Here is a 21,199-nt window from a genome sequence, read left to right as displayed (position 1 = left end):
TCTTATTGAAGAGATATATGGATTTAAATTACTAACTGAATTCTTTACAAAGAGCAAAGCCACTCAGCTACTGAAAAATCACAGAAAAAAGAAACAAACCATGGTATCACTGGGGCTATACATTATTTTTCAGTTTGACATGTTGATCCTAGATGTGGTGAGCCACAGAAACCAGAAGACAAAAGAGAAGCGATCTTCCATGTTCCCAGCGAAACTACTTTTTAGTGAAGTGAAATCAACATGCAGCCCTCTGTTCCTCCCAAACATCAAGAGCATTAAAAACAAAAACCCAGAAAGCAAACAAACAAACATAACAAAAACCGCACCAAAATCCAAGTTTAATTCGGCATACGGCATGAGGCGCGCTGCTTTCTTTCGATCTCGGCATTTTCAATTTTGCACCTTAATCTTCTGTGTAGCCTTCCAAGCTCCCCCCCCTCAACCCCAAACAAAACAAAAAAAATCCAACTCACAAAAACAAACAAGCAACCCTCCAAAATAAAAACAGAAAAACGGACGAAAAGAACAAACAAAAAACCCCACCAAAACCCAAGACAAGCCGCGCAGCTCATCGCTAATTATTAATTGATAAAGCTCCCGCCCCGCGCTCAGCCCGCCCACGCCGCTGACGCCCGAGCCGCGACCCTTCGGCCCCGCCCGCTGCCGCCTGACCCGGGCGGAGGCGGGGCGGGCCTGGCCGGGCTCAGCGCGGCGGAGGCGCTCGGATCGGTGAGGCAGCGGGGTTGGGCCCTGCCGCGCCCTCGGGGGTCCCTGCGGAGCCGGGGGCGCTGGTTGTGGCGGGGCGGGCAGCGGGAGGCGGCGGAGCGGGCCGAGGCCGGGCCGAGGCCGGGCGGCCCCGCGGTGCGGCCGCGCCGCTGCCGGAGAGCCCCCGCGGGCAGGTGGTGTGAGGGGGCGGCGGGGGGAGCCGTGGTCTGGGCAGGTTGAAGTAAGCCTGATGGTAGATAATGTATCGAATGTCTTGAGAGGCTGTTTGTCAGAATACTCCGGAAAACTGCTCCTTTTATTTTGTCTTGTTCTGTTTTTAAAGGATTCGTGTCGGACAGGTTTGAGTGGTAAAACGTCGGCAGTGGTCAGAAGCCGGCAGGCACTCGCAGCTAATGAAATAGCATTAAGTATCAGCCTTACATAACACTGAATTTTCCATGATGATCTTGCAATACTTTGGAATGGTAGTACAATGTCTTTGTACTTCGGTGCTGCGAAAAACGTCAGTGCTGGGCAGCATTGGTGCGAGATGAAGGGCATTATCTGCCCCACTGGTTTCTGCTTTCTCTTTTAGAGAAGTGACAAGTAAGCACCCGGGGCCTAAAAGCTCCGTGGTGGCAGCATGTGATGGAGGTGCAGGCCATGGAGTAAAGAAGGAAGCTCTTTCATTTGGACAGAAACAATCTTAAAACAGCAGTAGAGGAGGAAAATTAGACGTGCTGGCTGAGTGAATGTAGGTGCTCGGATACCAGCCTGAGAAGGTGTAGGTTGAAATGTCAGAGGATGGCAGTTTACTTTTATGTATTTGGTAATTTCGAGAGTAAGAATTACTTCAATATCACTAAATCTTTCGGTTGTCTAGCCTGTTATATTATCTAGCCTGACAATTTTTTTTTTTTCTTTGCTTAAAAACTAGGAGTAGGCCACCACGTCATGAAAAATGTAAAGGCTTCTTTAAACAATTTAAGTAAGACAAAAGCATGAAAAGGCAAATCTGTTAGCTAGTACTTGGCTTGTATTAGTTGATATTCTAGATACCATTTAATTATTTAAATTCTTGAATGTTACTAATACTTTGTTACTTGCTCTTTTCATACCGAAATGAGGCTTAAACAACTGTGTTTCCGTGGTACTTCTTAATTGGTGACTGTGAGAAAAAACAGCTGACAAATAAGAAGTACTCTTGGGTTAAGGGTGTTTTAGTTTAGGAGGTTTTTAAAATTTGTTTTGCATTTTCCTCCCCTATTCTCCTTCAAAAATACTGAATTGACAAGTGTATCCTACCTCTGTCAGTCAGGCTGTTTAATCTTCTTAATAAGACTTAGACTTCATGTTTACAGTCTGCTAGTGATATCCACCATTGACCTGTATTTTTGTTAATATACATTACTTTTTAATGAAGTGGGCTTTGCTGCTTCAGAGGAAGGATGACTGAGATGTTATCTTACATTATCAAACCAAACTCAGGTTTCGTTGCTGCAATGTAGCCTCCTTTAGTCAAGTCACTTAAAACCACAGAGTATATCTGGACTGATAAAAAGAGCTGAAGTGCTGGATTGATCTGTGATTATCTACAGTGCCCTTTAGCTCTTATCTCGGTTTTGGACTGGCTTTCTCTGAGACAAGTTCCTCTAAATCTTAATTAAAGCTAAATAGTACAGATCTGGGCTGGTCTGAACAGGCCATAGGATCAAGGATTAGCCTGCAGTGCTCTTGAGATTCAGTAATACACGTTTTTCTATTCATCACAGCTTTAAAACAGAGGAAATAAGATTAAGCATTGTACAGAAGTGGATTACAGATACATATTATAACATGCAGGACACTTAAATGCTATATTAAGATTGTTCACTGAAAATAATAGTGAGCAAGGATATTCCTTGGATATGATCTGATTGATATTTAAGCGTTCTCTTTCAGAGAATATTTATTCTTGTGTTGTGAGGGAGCAATTAGATAAGCTTATTTAATATAATCCATTTTCTTTTGTATTTGTTTTAATCAATTACTAAGAATAAATGAAATTCAGTTCCTTGGGCTGACTTTTAGTTATCACACGTGTTTAGCTTGAAATCCACGGTGAAGTCCTGCCTCCATTTCCAAGTGCTCTGCCAACCAAATGCATTATTTGGAGGTAATGACACTGCACATATACTGCAAAGTTGGGATGTTTCGGATAATCAGAGTTCCTGAGCCAGCTTTTGTAGCTCTGCCATGCTGTGTGGGCACTGCTGGTGCTGACATCTCCATTTCCTTACAGACCTTTTCTAGTGCAGTAAAGACTGAGCTTTAGCAAGAACAGTCCTGCTGTTAGTATGAGAACTATACAGTGAAGAGTAAATCAATTAAATATTAAGTTGAAATGTGGTTAGGATTTTACTTGATGTCTCTTCTTGTTATGTGCTAATAATCACTACCAAAAGAATTATTTGAAATCTATGTATCTTTGCATTAGCCTCACCCAGGAAAAAAAAAATCAATAAACATGGGGCAAAGGGGACTAATGTACTGCAATTGTGTTCACACAGATAAATTATTTACTTCAAGACTTGAGAAAGGACTTTATACGGGCTTGGCCATCTACGCACTAAAATCTCAAACCAGTACATTTTGCTCAATAGAGAAGTAAATGGTGATGATACATTAAACTTGTCTGTCCTTCTCAGTATTTGAAACATTTTCTGTGTTTTAAGGACCTACAATTCTCAAATCAGAGGTCTTTACTGTTAAATTGGTTTTCATCTTCATTCCTACTCAAACGGAAAAGGGGATCTTTCAATAGTAAATACAAGCATTGACACACAGTGGTGTGCTTTGGCTGTCACCAGTTTGTTTTTTTTTTGCTGTTAAGGATCCAGCTATATTCACAACCTTCTAAGGAGTTCTTTCCAATTGCTTTTATTCTAATGGTTTGCTGTTGTGCTGGTCAGGAGTATACTTTTAACTTCTAAAGGTGATGTCCTTGGTGATTAGTAAATACACACATATGACAGTGTTGTTGTTGAGCTTAAAGATGCTGAGCCTCTTGGCAACAAGTTACTATAGTCAATCAGAAAAATCTCCTCCCGCCCAAAATTTTCTACATGGTGGGCAGTGAACCTGGAGGCTTGAGTTGCTGCTGACCCACTCCACTGGGCTTCCTTCTCAAGCCACCCCTGTTCTACTCTGAGCTACATGTCTGTTATTGTACTGAAACCACACGTCTTGACTTTTACATGAAATTGGATTCTGTAGCATCATAAAAACAGGTGCCTCCCAGATTGCATGGCAGTTCTGCTGTGTGACTGCAGATGCATCAGTCACTTAAATGCTGTCTGCGTTTTGATTATAAAGAGTGTGGGAGTAGAACATAACATTCTTTTCTTCTTTACAATCTTTTTATGATCTGCACTTTGTAAGTTTCTCTGTTTTTGTTAGAGTAGGGGAAGGATATTTTCCAGATTATTTTTTTAGTTTGTTGATAGTCTGAAAAGAAGAAGAGACATTAAGTAAACTTATATGTAGTTACTGTTTCAGGATTTTATTACAAGTTTGGATTTCATTGTTTTTCTTTCCCCATAATTATTTTTTCTTTACTGATTTACTTATTTCTTTTCATCCATTATATTTGTAGAGACTAGTAATCTCCTAGTATTTGTTGTATTGCCTTGGTAAGCCAAACCTACACCTTTCTAGGGAAGAGTGATTGATTCCTCAGGAAAAAAACAAAAAACAAAAAAAAAAAACCCCTGCCCACCTCTTCTGGCACAACTCTGGCACAACTTCCTTGAGTGTGGCTCAGTGTGTGAATTCTCACCAATGTACGGTGGTGTTAACGCTTCTGCCCATGTAAGGGAAGTATTTTTGGTTTTGCACTTCGGCTTTGACTTACCCCCAAGTTTTCTGTGGCTTAATACTGTTGTGATTGATAGATGTCTGCTTTCTTTCACCTGCCTTACTGAAGAGAATGACGGTTTTGCTTGAAAATATCTGCTCTTTAGTTTTAATATAATATCCCATTTTTGTTGTCCACAATCATTTTTCTCTTCTAGTATAATTGCCTGATTTTCCTGAATTAACAATGCCTTTCAAGGCTGCCAGCAAAAAGAAACAAACTAAACCCAAAATCGTTGGAATTAATTGTTTGTATTTCCTGTGTTTGGCCAAGACTAACAATCTGTGTACAGTTAAAACAATGAGTTAACACATTTTAGAATTCAGACAAACCTACTGGATTCTTTTCTGCTCTTCAGTTGAAATACATGAGGCAGTTTGAGGCATACGTTTCAAAACAGACCTAGAACATGCAAACTTTTGTACATATTGGTACTTCCAGTTTTTGTCACCAGGGGAGCAAGGAGTGTAAAACACCAATTCCCTTTTCTCACTCTATAATGTTTTTATTTTGTAAAGCACAGCTTTAACTTTAATTTCACAGTTCTGTGTATTGATGTTAGTTGATCAAGATCTAAAAATCTGTTGAGTGTTTTCTCTTATAATTATTCAAATGGAAATGGACTGTTTGTAAGTTCAGCCTTTATTTAAACAGACAAAATGGTAACTGAATTTTTTAATACCTTAGAGATGTTTTTGGAAAATTTAGATTTTTTTTAAAACTTATTTGTTTATTCCTTTTGTTTCCTACTGATCTTGAAGATGAAAAATTTAGTATCAGGCATGTCCATGTTCTTCTGATGTTTAACTTTTAAGAAATAAATATCTGTGATGTAACTAGATTTGATGGTTATAGATTTCTTGCTGTCTTGGAAACATGGCATCAGCTGAATATGAATGTTACTAGGAGATAACCATAACATATCAGACAATGTTCTAAGCAACTAGATAGATTTCTGCTAATACATGCAGTAGGGTCATAATTAAGAAGATATTTTATTCTAAGGAAGACATTGTTTGGCTTCCTCTCTGTATATTCTTATTGATTTTTATTCCAATTTGCAGTAATGGAACAACCGCGGGATCCAGTTACGCAAGAAGATGCAAATATCAAAGCCATTAATGAAGAGTACAGGAAAGCCTTTTTTTTTATCAATAAAGGACTGAATATAGATGAACTGGGTCAGAAGGAAGAGGCAAGAAGTTACTATGAGAAAGGACTTGACCACTTGCTCCGAGGAGTTAGCATTCCATCAGAGGGTCCTGCGTGTGTAGGGTCCCGGTGGGAGTCTGCCAGGCAAATGCAACAGAAGATGAAGGAGACCCTGCAGAATGTTCGTGCTCGACTCGGCAGTCTACAGCGAAACACCGCCCCAGTACAAGCAGCTCCTGCTATGACAGATACCCCTCCTGGGGTGCCCAAGTTATACCCCTCCATTCCTTCCAAAGAAAAGCCAGAAAGACCCCTTCCCCCTAATTCTCTGTTTGTACCAAGTCAGCTGCCTGCAGCAGGTGGAAGTGTTGCAGCTGTGAGTCAGGGGCAAATTCCAGCTATGAGCCCGTCATCTGCAAAACCTCTCTGTATGCTAAATGAAGCACCTCCTGCCTATACTCCTCAAGCTACCAATGGCCACTTTACTGTGTCCTACGGCACAGACTCTGGGGAGTTTTCTTCTGTCAGTGAGGACTACTACAACAACAAATGTACTCAGCCACCTCCCCTGGAAAACCTGGGAGTGGATGCAGATGAGCTGATCTTGATTCCCCAAGGAGTACAGATATTTTTTGTGACTCCTGATGGGCAGGTTAGTGCTCCTTCATATCCTGGATATCTGCGCATTGTGAAGTTCTTGGATACAGATACTGAAACTGCTCAGAATCGTCCACCAGCATTTCTTCAGGTAACAGGAAAATAATTTTCTCCTTTAATTAAAATTTCAAGAACTGTCATAAAACTCTTAACAGGCAACCTGCTTAGGTTCTTGCTCTTCTGAGCCTAAATATCCCTATGATAATACGAAGGATGTTAGGGGTGTTGCAGAAATGGTTTTCTGCAAGTACACGCTTTTACAGCTGTTTCTGTGAAAAGCACCTCTCTCGCTTCCCAAGGTTTTCAAGGTCTCACTGTTCTGATGAATTCCAGTATGTAAAGGACTTAACATGTCTTTCCATTTCATAAAATTGACTTTTTTCATCACATAGAGAAAATATTTTGTTTCACCTAGTGTAACAAATCAAGATAAAATGGGGTTGGGTACTATGTACTTCATTCCTAATTAGTGATAAAGTATTGCAGTTATGACAATTGATAATTTAAAATTCGAGGGTCCACGTTAATCCAGACTCAGAACTACAAATAAAAAAATATGCATTATTTGTACTTTTTCAGTCCTTATTTGTTTCATGTGGGCATTTTCTGTAATGAACATTGTGATTCTGGTCTGGATTCTGACTTTGGATCTCCTTGTTGCTGCTGAGATTGGGTCGTTTGAGGTCTGCTGGATCCTAGTTTGGGGTCTGCTGGCTCAGCAGCCTTCAAGAGTAGGCCAGTGACAGCTGTGCATTTCTATTTGTCCTGTCACATAAACCTGTCCTGAGATCTTCAGAGTGGTACAGGCGCTGTGAATCCTGACTTGTTTGGCAGTTCTTTTCATCTGGGCCTCAAGACGAGATCTCAGTTAGTAGGGTACCAGCCTGAATCCTAGTCCTGTGAAAATCAGTACGTTCTCTGTATTAGGTTGTCAGAACTAATTAAGAGTGATAGTTCCAGAATCATGTATGGATTGGTATTATTTTTTTCTTTTTTTCAAGATGGTTTTGAAAAAATAAAAAGCTTTCTTTTCAAGAGGGCTTTTTTTTTTTGTCATAGAATCATAAAACAGTTCCAGTTGGAAAGGACCATAAAGGTAATTTAATTCCAACCCTGCTGCCATCAGCCTTTGACTAGAAGGTTCCACTAGATACTTTATGGAAAATCAAATTTATGGTGTATATCAGTATGTTCTGCCTAGCTTTTTTTTTAAAAGCATCCTTTGATTCTGTGTACTTGTTTTTCCTAGGTTTGTGACTGGTTGTATCCTCTGATGTCTACCCAGTCTCCTGTTCTGTGCTGCAGTACTGGGGTCTACATGTTCCCTGACACAATGTCCCAGATACCAGGGTCCTACGTGGGAGTAGTGCTGTCTTCAGAACTTCCAGCAGCTGACAGAGAGCTGTTTGAGGATCTCTTGAAACAAATGTCTGACCTACGTATCCAGGTAAATTTCTAGGCAGTGTGTTATAAGCCGATAAGAAAAGGTATAAATCTTCAATACATTCTCAAATTTACATTTAGTTGTGTAAAAAAACAGATTTTTGTCTTGGTTAGTAAGCTCATCTGTGGGAAATAGATAAAGGAGCTGTAATAAAGCAGCTTTGTAATGAAACTGTAGGTCCTATGAAATGAGACAACAGAAATTTTAAAATACTAAATTTTAAGCACAGAGTTTGAGACCAGTTTTTATATTTTCTCTATTTTTCTGAAAAAGAATATAGGACCCCAAATAAAATTATATGTTCAGGAGAAAGCATGCTTTTCCTTAAGTGTGCATGCACACAACTCTTTGTGTAGTTTTGGTGATGCTGTTCTTGGAATATAGTGCCCAAATGTGTTCACTGTTCAAAAAAGTTAAACTGCCTCTGAGAATATCTGTGAAAATAGTAAGTACCTCAAAAATCTGACCTCCAGATCTCAAAGTAGATAAATCTGATGCCTTATTGTAGTAAGGTGTTGAGAGGAAACAAAAAACCCCCCATAGTCTAACAAATGTGCTGCAAAATTCAGTGATTCATAGCAAAGTGGAAAATACTACTGGTAGAGCCCTGGAGGATCATTTCAGGAAGAGCAGTAAATTAATAACTACTTAAAAGATTTTAGCATGATTAAATCTTTTCATGCAAAAATTTTGTTGAATCACCAAAATGTGAATGCAGTAATGATAAAGGACCAGTTTGGAGCATCTCATGAGGGCAAAGTTGTTATGTTGTAAATCCTGGTGAGTTCAACAGGGAATTTCACTAGTACAGGAGGCCACTAATTTTTACTTTAAAGGGGAAAGTACTACAGGATTATGTAATATTGACTCACTGGATAAAATTCTGTCATTTTTTCCTGTGTAGAAGTAGCTCAGATTTTGTATTAGTTCCTTATTTCCCTAAAACTTCGTGTTTTTGTTAATGTTCCCTGATACAATGTCACAGGTGCCAGGATCCCATGAGAGAGTAGGGTTACCTTCAGAGCTCCTAGCAACTAAGAGAGCACATTTTGAAGATAAATTTAAACAGAGGTCTGGCCACAAAGTCCAGGTAAATCCCAGGACATTCCAAAATCCTATAGTTGGAAAAAAAAAAAAAAAAAAAAAGTGACGGAGAAATGCATGTTAGAACTGCTGATCTGATTGACAGCAGCTGTGTATGCTGTGTCCTGTAGTTATTTTTTTGTTGGGTGGCTTTTTCGTGTTGTTGTTGTTTGGTTTCTTGTCAAACACCAATTAAGTTACTGCAGCCTGCCACATTTTTCAAATCAGCATATTTCTGAAGTTTTAAAAACTGTGATATAGTACAAGTATGCCAAAGCCTAGTCTGATGGCCATTTAAAGTGTCTGTTTTACAGAGTAATCATGAGGATCTAATTGACTAATTTTATTTAATATAATTACAGTACTGAGTCCCCTATCTTAGTAGAGAATCCATTTTTGTTCCTTAGTGTAGATCTTAGAGGTCTTATTGACTGATTTTCTATATAGTGACCCAACCTGTGGCACAGCTAAATTACATCTGGAACATCGTTTGGGTTTTTTAATAGTTTTTTTGTTTGTTTTTTACCTATACCTATTTATTGAAGTAATTTCTCCTGCCTAGCCCTCAGAGTGTTTTGGTCACATGCTGAAGATATTTCTTGAGCACCAGATTTCACGTTGCTGTCAGGCTGTAAATGATGATGTAGCACATATCAGTGATACATTGTTAACCTTCTAGGCAGCAACTTCTTAAGGTTTAATCTAGTCTTTCCTGTTAATGTTGGTATGCAATATCCTGCTTTTATATCCAGTAAATATTTCAGGGGAATTTCAGAATTCCCTGTAATAGCAAATACTGTATTATGACCTGCTTATGTGTTTAAATACTTTCATTTAAACTCTTCTAGACTAAACAAAAATGTTTTTTCTTTCTGTCATTATCAAGCACTGTTTTCAATCTCTGAAATATTAGGGGGGTTTATTTACTTTTATATTGGAAAAGTTATCTTAACAAAAACTTAAACCTCTTACAATTATTTTAGGTTTTTGTAATTAAGATTTAATTATACATTGTCTGTGAACTGTGGAAAGTGATGTTACACATTTTATCAGTGCTGAGCAGCCTGTGGTGGTGGTTGCTGTATTGAATCATTAACATCTACTCCAGAAACAGTTTGACACCAAGTAACACAGAACCTGCCTGCCCAGCTTTAAAATGGGGGTCAGTATTGTGCACAGCTTCATGTTTTCTTGGCTGTGCCAGTCTGATAAAGCAGCAACAGCACACAGCATGAATAATCTCCTTTATTTTTGAATTTGGGAGGAAAGGATGAGGAACAAAACAACCTCAACAGCTGCATTCCTTTAGTGCAGCTGTATTCTCTAACCAAAGACTGCAGTTCCCATGCTGAATAACAACAGAGTTGAATTCTGTCTGAGAAGATAAAAATGAGAGATGGACAGTCTCTTCTCTGTTTTGCTGGTGAACTAGGATTGTACATTTTCCCTGCTTAGCTATTTGGCCATATGGCTGCATTGGCAAGCAAATCTTTTCATTGTAGCTGGATGCAAGAAGTGTACAAAAAAGCTGACCTGTCTGATAAGCTTTTTTGGATATCTAGGATTCCTGTGGAAAAAAATAATTGAGTGTTAAATTTAGTTTGAGTTTCTGTACACTTACTTAAGGCATGCACAACTTTGGTATTATTTGGATGTGTATATTTGTTTGGATAATGGATGTGTATGATCTAAACCAGAAATACTGATGATACCTTGCAAAGTAGATGCTCAGATGTTTGTTTTCACTTGTCAGCCTTCTGAAGCCTCTAGCGATGCAGTTCACTTGCCTCGGACTGTACATATCCAGCCACAACCTGAAGAAGCTGAAGATCAGAAAGAGTTACCAGAATGGAGTGAGAAAGTTGCCCATGGAATCTTGTCAGGTATAGCTGTAATAAGGGGACTGTGTTGAATAGAAACCCAAATGAGTGACATTTAAGTAGTACTTTCACCTAAATGCATGGGTGCTGATAGAACCTGAGTGACCAGAAGTAGTTGTTCACTAGTTCCGGTGTTGATCTGGTTGATCCTCTAAAGGATGCCTTGATAAGTGTTATAAAAACCATGCAGTGTATAAATCCATGGTCAACAGTTTGTTCATTGCAAATAAGTTTGGCTCCTCATTTTACTCTGTTAGCATATCACCTGCTGGGACTCAAACCACTGTGACAGAACAGTTTTAGCCCTCTATGAACCATATATTACAGTAGGCATCTTTGTTGTGATTTCTGCAGATAAGCATGTGGGTTTTTTCTTCTGAGAACCTTTGGAATATAGTAATGACCACCAACTGATTGTAATAAATATGAATCTGCAAGGGATGCTAGAGGGTTGGGTTAGTATGTTTTCTTGTGTGTTAATAGCATTGAAATGTGGAGTTCTATCGTCTCTAACAGCTGGTACTTGCATATCCACTAAAAAACTGAGTATCTGTATTAGGCTGACATTTGGATGTGGGGTGGCTGTATTAAACTTAAATAAAATGAATGTAAAAAGTGGTGGTGTAGGTGCAGAAATTACTGCAGGACTTCTGTGCTGGCCCATTCAGAGGAGAATATAATTGCAGACTGTAATCAGGAATGTTTCTAAACATTTTTTGCAGAGGAGAGATAGCTGAAGGAATCACAGTCTGTAAAATTGTACATACTAAGAAAAATAATTTTTGCCTTGAAGGTGCATCTTGGGTAAGTTGGGGCCTAATGAAAGGTGCAGAATACACGGGTAAAGCGATCCACAAAGGAGCCTCTAAACTGCGAGAGCACATTCAACCGGAAGAAAAGCCTGTGGAAGTCAACCCAACTGTAGCAAAGGGACTTCACATAGCAAAACAGGCTACTGGAGGAGCTGTGAAAGTCAGCCAATTCTTAGGTAAAAATTTCCATCTAAAATTTTTGGCTTAAATAACAAAAATTTCATAAAATGCAAGCTTATTTCTCTAGCCAGTAAACTGGAGGAGGTACTGAGGTGATAAAATTCAGAAGTCAGTAGCTTGCGCCTAGTTATCTCCTGCAAGAGACTTGCTTTAAGACTAGTACATATTACTTGGCCTTGAGATATCCTTTTCTTTCCTAAAAGAATAGTCTGTATAGCCTTATGTTTGACATACTTTTGAAAGCTTTAGACAGTTAATTCAAAATGGTGTCTTTTTTTTTTTTTTTTTTTTTTTTAAGTTGATAACCATGTTTTTAAAAGCTCTACTCTCACTGGTTACTAACGTACCGTACCACAAGAGAATTTGTGTGTGTGCATATTTTTAAACATGCACATCTGAAACAAGTCTATCTATGTATAAATATCAAAATAGAAACGGCCTGGTATTCAGAGGTGCCTGGCAACCCTAACAGCTCTCAGTGACTTCATTTTGTTATTTATTTGCATATAATCTTTATATTTACTGTCTAGTGACCCATACTAGTTTAAAAGTAAATTTTGCTGATCTTATAAAACTACTTTGAGGAGCTGGCGTGCTTGTAAGAAAGACTTCTATAAAAGACAAGTCAGACAAGCAGCAGCTTGTTCTCTATCTACAAGTCAGAGATAACAAAGCAGTGGAAGTAGTTTCTTGAAATTTGAGTGTGGGATGTGTATGTATGTCTTTTAAGGCACTTAAAAGTCACAAGGCCAACCTCACTTGTTTCTTAGGATTTGGAGCTCTGTGGAACCTGAAAAATAAGGTTGCTCTGTATCAGTTGGGCTCTTACATGTGGATTAAAGTCTCTTTTCATATAAGTGTATTTAGATAGAAGCATCACTTAAGGCTTCAGTGAAGCTTCCTGTTAATTATGAGTAAAGATTTTTTTGAAGAAGGATGTCCTATGTTCTCACTAAATAATCTGCATACTGTTGTTTTATCGTAGTTGAAGGGGTGTGTTCTATAGCAAGCTGTGTTGGAAAGGAGCTGGCTCCACATGTGAAGAAGCATGGCAGCAAATTAGTTCCAGAATCCCTAAAGAAAGATAAAGATGGCAAATCTACTTTTGATGGTGCTCTGGTTGTAGCAGCAAGTGGAGTTCAAGGTAATAAAAATTCCTTACACATTTTTAATGGCATATTTTTAATGATATGAACTCAAATAAGTTGATTGTTTCTACAGGGTTTTCAACGGTGTGGCAAGGTTTAGAAAGTGCAGCGAAGTGCATTGCTAAAAGTGTTTCAACTGAGACTGTAAAAACGGTCAAATACAAGTAAGTTATGTTTGTATTGTTTTCATCTTCTACAGCACACTGTTATTGTCTCTGACCACTGGCAAAAAAAAGCTTATGAAAGTGCAGGGAAGCTAACTGAAATGCCTTCTTTGCTGTAATTATGTGGCACGTGATAAGGTGGTAAGTGCACAGTAATGAGCATCTACTATATGCAAAAATCTGAAATGAGCAAATTATTGTAGGAAGTATTTTTTCAGTTCTTTGTAGAAGTATTACAGCTTCAGGCTGTGTTACAAAAAATGTTCAGATTCATGTCTTTGTTCTGTGGTATAATATCGTTATGAAAAAAATTACTGGTTTAAACCTCTCAGCTCTAATCCTGAATTTATGCAAACTTAGCTCAATTTATGAAAAATGAAAGAACCTCCTCTATCAGCAGGTTTGGCTAAAGCAAGGCAGTACGATAAAGGAAAATTTTGGAAGGAAATCTGAGGCATATATAACAATAATAGAACAGCCTCGACCTGCAGAATACAGATGTTCTTCGAAAAAGATAGTGGGAGAAGAGGATGGTAACATTTGGGATTATGTTACTAAGTCGATGGAAAGATGAAAGCTTTATGCATGTACTAGAATATGCAGTGGAGAATAAAGGAATATATTGAAATAACAGTGAAACATGAAATTCACCCCTCACAAAAAGGGCAGTAGATTTAATGGAAAGTGAAGAGTAAGCAGAAGCAAGCAGTTTCAATGGAATCAGTGATAAGTGTGGCAAAAGAGATATTAAAAGGATTGCTGAAAGTGCATACAGGCTACAAGCCAATGGTAACAAGATAAACATCAGCATACAGTATTAAGCAGATTGGCATTCAGGGTTGTGTTGTGATGCATTTCAAAGAGGAGGCCAAACAGCGAAGTTCTAGTCAGTTGTGGTTTCTTGCTACTGTTTGCTTGCAGTAGGAATGTTAGAAGAAATTTTACTGGTACTCATTTCACATAAATTCATGTTAATGTTTTTGTTTTAGATACAAATATAGGAAATACAGAGATCAGCAGACAACAGACACTAAGAGTGAAAAACAATAAGTAACTGCCTGTTGCAGCTAACTGCAATATGATTGAAAATATTTGATATGTAATCTTTAAAATCTATCCTTATAATAAAATTTTACATAATCTCCCTTTTGTAAGCTTTTTTTAAATTTTAGTGACAAAGATGTCTGCCACTCAAAGTACTAGTGAATGAGCTAAATTCCACTTAATGGAAACTGATCTAAAGGAGCACCTTCAGTGTCTCTAAATAAAAAAAAATGGCGAAAAGTTAGCTGCAGTACCCTTGTTGATGGAATTTGAAAGAGATGCTCATCATATGCATGTTGATTGGAATGGGGGGAAAACGTCGCTTCAGAAGTAATATGTCTGCCAAAGTCCCGTGCTACTACCTTTTTTTAAACTATTTAAATAGATGCATTGTATATATCTGCACAATTAAAAAAAAAAAAAAAGTTAAACATATGCAATTCAAACAGGCAAACTAAAAAATTAGTTATCAGACATTAAGAAGTTGTTACTATTGCTGTACTGGATAAGCTACAGTCCTACTTCAAATGAGGTTACTTATTTTACTGATACTGTACTGGCTTATGATGTTCCTGAGGTGAAAATAATCGAATTGACAGACTAATCAAACTGACAAATACTTCTGCTGTGAGATTAAATCTCTGACCTGCAAATCTGATGATGATTCAAGGCTGCTGCTCTATCAGAGAATTAAAGACAAAGAAAAAACCCACTAATTCTTTTTATTCGGTCTCATTGTTACTTCCAGCCATGTGCTCTGGCTGCTATACTGATATGTTATCGATTTTTGGATTCTTTGGTATTCTTTGCTTCTCTGTAGCCTTATCTTGAGGTCCCCAGAGAATCTCTGGTCATAACCAAGCACAGGGAAAAAGTAACTCTGCTGACTGCTGGGATTCTGATGCTGCCAGGAATATTTCCCTTTGCCCTGATTTGTCTAACTGCAGTGCTCTCTGGAGAAATGTCTGGCTACCCAGAACAGTTGGAGTTACTGCTCTCACTGTACTCTTGTCCTCTTTCAGTGTGCTCTCTGCACAATTGAGTCATTAGTCTGAGACTGCCGACTTGCCCACTAAAGCATAAAGAAACTGTATTCAAAGCTCATGCGAGAGACCAAAGTTTTTTATCTCTTCATAATTTTCATTGTGTCCTCAAAATAGTTTTGTTGAGCCTTTTGGGGTTTTGTATGATGCAGCACTCCAGGTGTGGGTCTCACAAGAGAAGAGTAGAGGGGTAGAATCCCCTCCTCGCCCTGCTGCCATGCTGCTTTGGATGTAGCCCAGGATACAGTTGGCTTTCTATATAGAGGATGTAGGATTTTTCCCTAAGAACTAAGGTGAAAAAGAACCTTTAGTTATTGCACAGAACTTCTCTCCCCTCCCTTTTCATTTTATAGATATGTTTTTTACTCTTCAGAATTTGGGGGAAAGAAAGGGAGAAAGACTGGAAGTGCTCTTGAAGAAAAAGAGTAGAAGCATATTGGTATTTTCAAAGAGCAAATGATCTGATATAGGAACAGCCTTTATTCAAATGGCTTTATAAATTCTAATTTTATTCTACAGACATTTAGGCACTGTGCTTATTATTTTTTCTTGGTAATGCCTGGATTTCTGCTCTCAAAAGATTTCCAGTGAAGATTAAAATACTATGTAAACAAATCTACAAAACTGCTCTCTTTCCTTAGGTATGGAGAGGATGCTGGCCATGCTACAGACAACGCTATGAATTCTGCAATCAATGTTGGTGTTGCAGCATTTAACATTGAAAATATTGGTATCAAATCTGTTGTAAAGAGAACTGCAAAGGAAACTGGCCATGCTGTGCTAGATGAATATAAAGTATTGGATAATGAGAAGAAGGGTAAAAAATGAAAACAATTAAATACTTCTCAAAGCCTTACATTAGAGATGAAACTTCCTATTTAGAAGTAACTACATTGCTCATCTGACACTGAACATAAGTCACACTGTACTTTTCAAGCAACTGTTTCCTGCCAGGAAAATGTAAAAGTAGGAGGAGCATTTATAGGAGAAATGGAAGTTGTCACCTCCTTGTTCTGTACTGAACGAGGATTTAAACAACTGTATCAGGGCTTTAGGCAACAGGAAGGATATGAGTTTGCAGTTAATATATTTGCCTCTTTAAGCACTTTTTCAAAATAATATATGGAATAATAGATTAATATAGAAATATTATTGTGAATATTTTTGTAATACTTTATATTTATAAGGAAGGTGGTGATACAGAAAGAGTAGGATTACTAATTCTGGAACAGGTCAAATTACCAGTTTTGGTTTTATAACTATCCTTAAGAATTAGTTTTACTAATCAAGCCTTGTCTTATTTAATATGCACTACTAAAATAAGCATTGAGTTTCATGGTTTTGTAGAGAATTTCTCTTTTCACCTACAAAACAGCTGATGTTATCCAAAGTTCATGTTAGGAGAAATGAAAGCTGAACCTCAGGTAATTAGGTAGTCATTTCCTTTCAAACTTTTTTTTTTTCCCCCCTCATCCAGCATATAAGTAAACCAAAAATACCAAGCATTTCTTCTAAACGAGCGTATTTACAGGTCTAGAAAAATGTATTTTCCAGTTGACTCCATAAGGAATTTACAAAGATTTTTGAAATTCAGGTTTTTATGTAGAGAGGATGAGTATGTTTTTGCATAAATTAAAGTATTTTTCTGTGAAAATATTAGAAGGCACTAGGAAATTCTATGCATTCTGTAATTTTCAGCTGATCCAGAAAGAATCAGATTATATATCATGACCTCCTAATGGAAGACTCCTAATGTTTGAACAAATAGTCCTAATGGTCATCATCTTTATTCCATTAAAGTCATAGTTGCACAACGGCGTTTCAAAGGACTATGAAGACAAACCCTTTTAATGAAAGAGTTGTGTAGAATAGACATTTCTGTTTAGATTTGTCATCCTGTTTGTAGCACACTGTAAAATAACGCAAGATGTTAAATCCTTGAGATGCTTTGACACTGCTAATTATTTGACACTTTACTATTGAGTTTTAAAGCTGCTGCACATTCTAATATTGACTGGACCTGCAGCAGACAGAATGCCAACAACTGACAACTTCTCTCCATTTCATGTAGATGGAGAAAATAACTATAAATTGTTGGCAAGTGATACTCACAGAAGATTGAAAAAATACAGTAACAACTACAGTCTGTTAGAATGGTAACTGGTGCATATTTTGTGGTAGCTATTGCAGATGTGTGCTTAAGGTGAGAAATGTGAAAGAGAGGATCTAACCACTTGAAGTGTAACTGATATATGGAAATAAAGATAAAATCTGTGCTTGACCTTTTTATGATATGAAGCTACTATACGTATCTATAAGTGGAAAAATTAGTAATAAAATAGCAGTAATAGGGTATATCTACAGTATTAATAGGCTCATCAACTATAGAGCTTAAATATTTCAAACTAAAAGGTTAAAAGGTTCCATCCAAAGTACACTGCAACAATTTCTGTTACTGTAGTCTGCCACTTGCCAGCTTGTGTAACCAGTTATAGACTGCTAAAGACTTCACACTAGAAAAAGCATTTTTTGTTGCTATGAGCTGTATTTACAATAGGGATATAGGTATTTTTATCTTCTTTCTCCTTCCCATTTCGAGTTTTTGCATATATTTCATACTCTTTAGTTTCATCTATAAACCATCAAAACAGAAAGTTGTGTTAAAACAATCAAGGTGTTACAAGTCAAGAGATCACATTGGAGGACACTGAGGAAAAACAACATTTAAATGCTATCAGTATCAGGCAAGTAGTGGTGCCCTTCTCAACCTGCTGTTATTCTCTCCGTGTGTATCCAGTCTTTCAAAATGGATTAAAACTATTTTCTGAATTTTACCTACTCCATTTTACAGTTTGTAATGTGATATCTTCCCTTTTATGTTGTTCCAACGTTTAGTCAATTTTTCCAGCTTATAGCATGGTGCTGTTAAACTCTACCTTGCTTCACCTGCCACTTCTTGGGCCCAGGGTAGCAACTCCATAAGCTTTTCCTCCCTTCTTCTACCATATACAACAGCCTTCTCACATTCACTGCCTTATCTCAGCTCTCCCTTTTATATATTAAGCTCCCCAAACCTCTTAGGAGGTTTTCTTAGGTTGGCTTTCTATTCACAGCTTGGTTTTCTTTCTTTGAACACCGAACATCTTTTGATACATGGCAGTCCTAGAAATTTTACTAAGCTATGTAGTGCATGAACTACTACCTGATTTCCTAATTTGTCATTCTTATTTTCAAATTCACTCAAAGTCTTTTCTGTTACAATACTGGTCTCAAATCTTGTCTTCAGAGGATTACTTTAAATGATCTCCAAGTCAGTCTAAGCTACTGCCCTCTCTTGACTTTTCATCATTGTGTAGGTATAAACAACGGTTCTTACCTAAAATTCAAAGCACTGTATTTGAATGGATTCCTCTAGATTCCAAGGGTTATTTGATTGGTTTGTTTAATGGTGGTTTAAAGCCAACTTGGAATAGCTGATTTTAAATATTCTCTGAATAAATCCATAATACTTTAAAAAGAATTGGTAAACCTACCTTCCTCTACAAAGAAACATGTTAACCAGCTTATGATAGAATGGTGAGTGTTGGGAGGGACCCCCTGGTCTGTTATCCACCTCCTGCTCAAAACAGGTCCAACCTGGAGCACAGTACTCTGCCCTGATTTTGCTCACGTGATTATGCCCAAGAGTGGAAATTTCACAGCCCCTCTGGGCAACTTTTGCCCAACTTGACTTTGCTCAATATTTCCCCTTAAACAAAGCCAAACATTTTTATATGCAGGTGCATTCTATTGCATATCCTTCCATCATGCACACTGGAGGAAACTTCAGCTTCTCCATCTTACTAAGATTTTCATATTACATAGCTGATTACATCACTAAGCTTTCCTTATGCCTTCTCCAGCCTGAACAAAGGCAAGTTTCTGACCTTATACAGCCCCTTGGGACTTGTTTGGGAGTGGAGGAACCATCTCCCTCAGGCTCTTGACCATGCTCTTGCTATGGCAGCCCAGGAGCCCTTTAGTCTTGCTTGCTGAAATCTGTTGTTGGCTCATGGCCGCTTCTTCACCACAGAGCCTATCTTCTACAACACTGCATTCTAGACACTGCTCCAGCCTGTACTGATCCATGGGCTTTCCCTATGCAGATACTGGGCTTTGCACTTGATTTTTGTTGGATTTCATTAGGTTTCTCCAGGCTCTACACCCGCCTGGGAATGGTCGCCCTTTTCCTCCTGCATACTAACTGTTCCTCTCAACTTACCATGGTCATCAAATTTTCTGAGCTGGTGCTCAGTCTTCCAGGTTGTCAATCAGGAATTAAGGGTATTGGCTCAGATATTGATCCCAGAGTCAAGCAGTCATACTGCTGATCACCACACTTCAAGCCTGACGGCCCAGCCAATTTTCCAGCAGCCTTATGACCCAGTTACCCAATCTAGAACTCACCAATTCAGCTATAAAAATACTGTGGGACACTACATCAAGGTCCTTGGTAAAGTCAAAATATGCAACATCCCCCTTGTCCACACAGCCATTCATCACACCTTAGTTACTGAAACTACAGAAATAACTTCTTTGTAAAAATTAATTTATGTCTTCAGCAACTGGTTTACCTTGCTTTTAAGTAACTCCAGGTGTTTAATACCTTCACGTCATAAATACATATTTAAGTATAAAAATCTGTTTTCAAAACACATTGTGTTGTGACCAAGTTCCCTAACTGTTCTTACTAAAAGTTTTGATCTCAAGCCATTAAAAGCCTTAAAAGAATGATAATGCCTTTAGTGGTATCCATATACCTAATTTTAATCAATTTATTTGGAATAAAGAAATGGAGGAAAGTTCTTATGTGTTGCAAGTGTCACTGTGTTACTGCTGTGATTGTTAAAAATATTGATGGCTTGAAGTTTTACACACACAAGACATTAGTCCACAAGACACGTTTGATTTTCTCTCACTTCAGTTCCCAAATCATCAGGTGAAGCACTCAGTTAGACCTGCTGTGCTGTGCCAACCCAGCCAGTGTGGTCTGGGCTCATCATTATGTGCACAGTGACCTGCTTCCTAAGAGCTTACCCAGTTAAGACACCTAGTAATACCTGGGTGAGGGTGAGACCTGAGGTCAAATTAAAGTCTCCTGGGGCAGGAAGAGTATGCTGTGGGTAGGGATACAGCCCTCAGTTCCCCTGTGCCCTCTGTTCTCAGGCTTCTTGTCATTTCAGGGCTGTTTCTGAGCTTTCTGAATGTGCCCACACACTAAGAACAATTCATCAGGCTGGTTAGATTAATCTTGAAGCAGTTGTTCACAAAAACTGGTCTGGTTAGATTAACCTTGAAGCAGTTGTTCACAAAAACTGGTAACAAGAAAAATGGTTACTGGTGAAAACATTTGCTGTTAATATTCAGTACACTCAGTTATGAATGCTAACCTACATCCAAGTTATTACTTAAATTACTGGTTTGTTATGAAATGTGTTTTCAATATGAATCTTAAAAAGGTAGCATTCAGTAAAACATGAAACCAAAATGAGCAACTAAATTTAAATGCAGTTACAGTGCAGCACTCTTCTAAATTTGTTTCTTGATTAAATTATATCAGAAAATTCTGAATTCAACCCACAACAAAGATGGTAATTCACTGATTAGCTGATAGCATCAGTTATAACTTGAGACTCAAAAATCATCTCCCGCTCCAATATATATCAGTGTAATGGTTTTAATTCAATTCCCGGGCGGAAACACCAATTAATGTAGTGGTTTCACATTCGCTAAATTCTGATTGCCAAATTTAGTGTAGTGGTTTTAGTGTTTATTCTCTTTTTTGTGGGAGAAGATGAGAAGAAAGCAAAGCAGGCTTAAGCTTAAAAATAAACAAATAGTTTTATTAACACACACTAAAAGGATGGAAAAGTTGGGAAAAAATGAAAACAAAACAGAATGAAACTCCAAAACGCTCTTCCCTCTCCCTGCAAACTGTTAACTTTCCTACAAA

General features: G+C 38.0%; 1 protein-coding gene across 4 annotated transcripts; it reads left to right on the top strand.

The window, feature by feature from the left end:
- The first annotated feature begins 621 nt into the window (after positions 1-621).
- SPART (spartin) lies at positions 622-17,489 on the top strand. 4 transcript variants are annotated; one of them, XM_040055570.2, is made up of 9 exons: positions 622-729; positions 5,665-6,500; positions 7,659-7,856; positions 8,839-8,943; positions 10,690-10,819; positions 11,610-11,804; positions 12,794-12,952; positions 13,030-13,120; positions 15,849-17,489. In XM_040055570.2, exons 2-9 carry the CDS (start codon positions 5,667-5,669, stop codon positions 16,033-16,035), a joined length of 1,899 nt encoding a protein of 632 aa, XP_039911504.1. In that variant the 5' UTR covers positions 622-729; positions 5,665-5,666; the 3' UTR covers positions 16,036-17,489. The 4 variants fall into 4 exon arrangements, with proteins under 4 accessions (XP_039911504.1, XP_039911506.1, XP_039911505.1 ...); XM_040055571.2 differs by lacking the exon at positions 622-729 and adding an exon at positions 2,793-2,860; XM_040055572.2 differs by lacking the exon at positions 8,839-8,943.
- Positions 17,490-21,199: the final 3,710 nt, after the last annotated feature.

Source organism: Hirundo rustica, chromosome 2, assembly GCF_015227805.2.
Source record: "Hirundo rustica isolate bHirRus1 chromosome 2, bHirRus1.pri.v3, whole genome shotgun sequence".
Classification (NCBI taxonomy): Eukaryota; Metazoa; Chordata; class Aves; order Passeriformes; family Hirundinidae; genus Hirundo; species Hirundo rustica.
This window is presented reverse-complemented; position numbering and strand designations above follow the sequence as displayed.

Excerpts from the sequence above, each read along its gene's own strand:
- SPART (XM_040055570.2), top strand. The coding sequence starts at position 5,667 with ATGGAACAACCGCGGGATCCAGTTACGCAAGAAGATGCAAATATCAAA. Across the intron at positions 7,857-8,838 it reads TGTCTGACCTACGTATCCAG|GTGCCAGGATCCCATGAGAG; the intron begins GTAAATTTCTAG and ends ACAATGTCACAG. Across the intron at positions 11,805-12,793 it reads GAAAGTCAGCCAATTCTTAG|TTGAAGGGGTGTGTTCTATA; the intron begins GTAAAAATTTCC and ends GTTTTATCGTAG.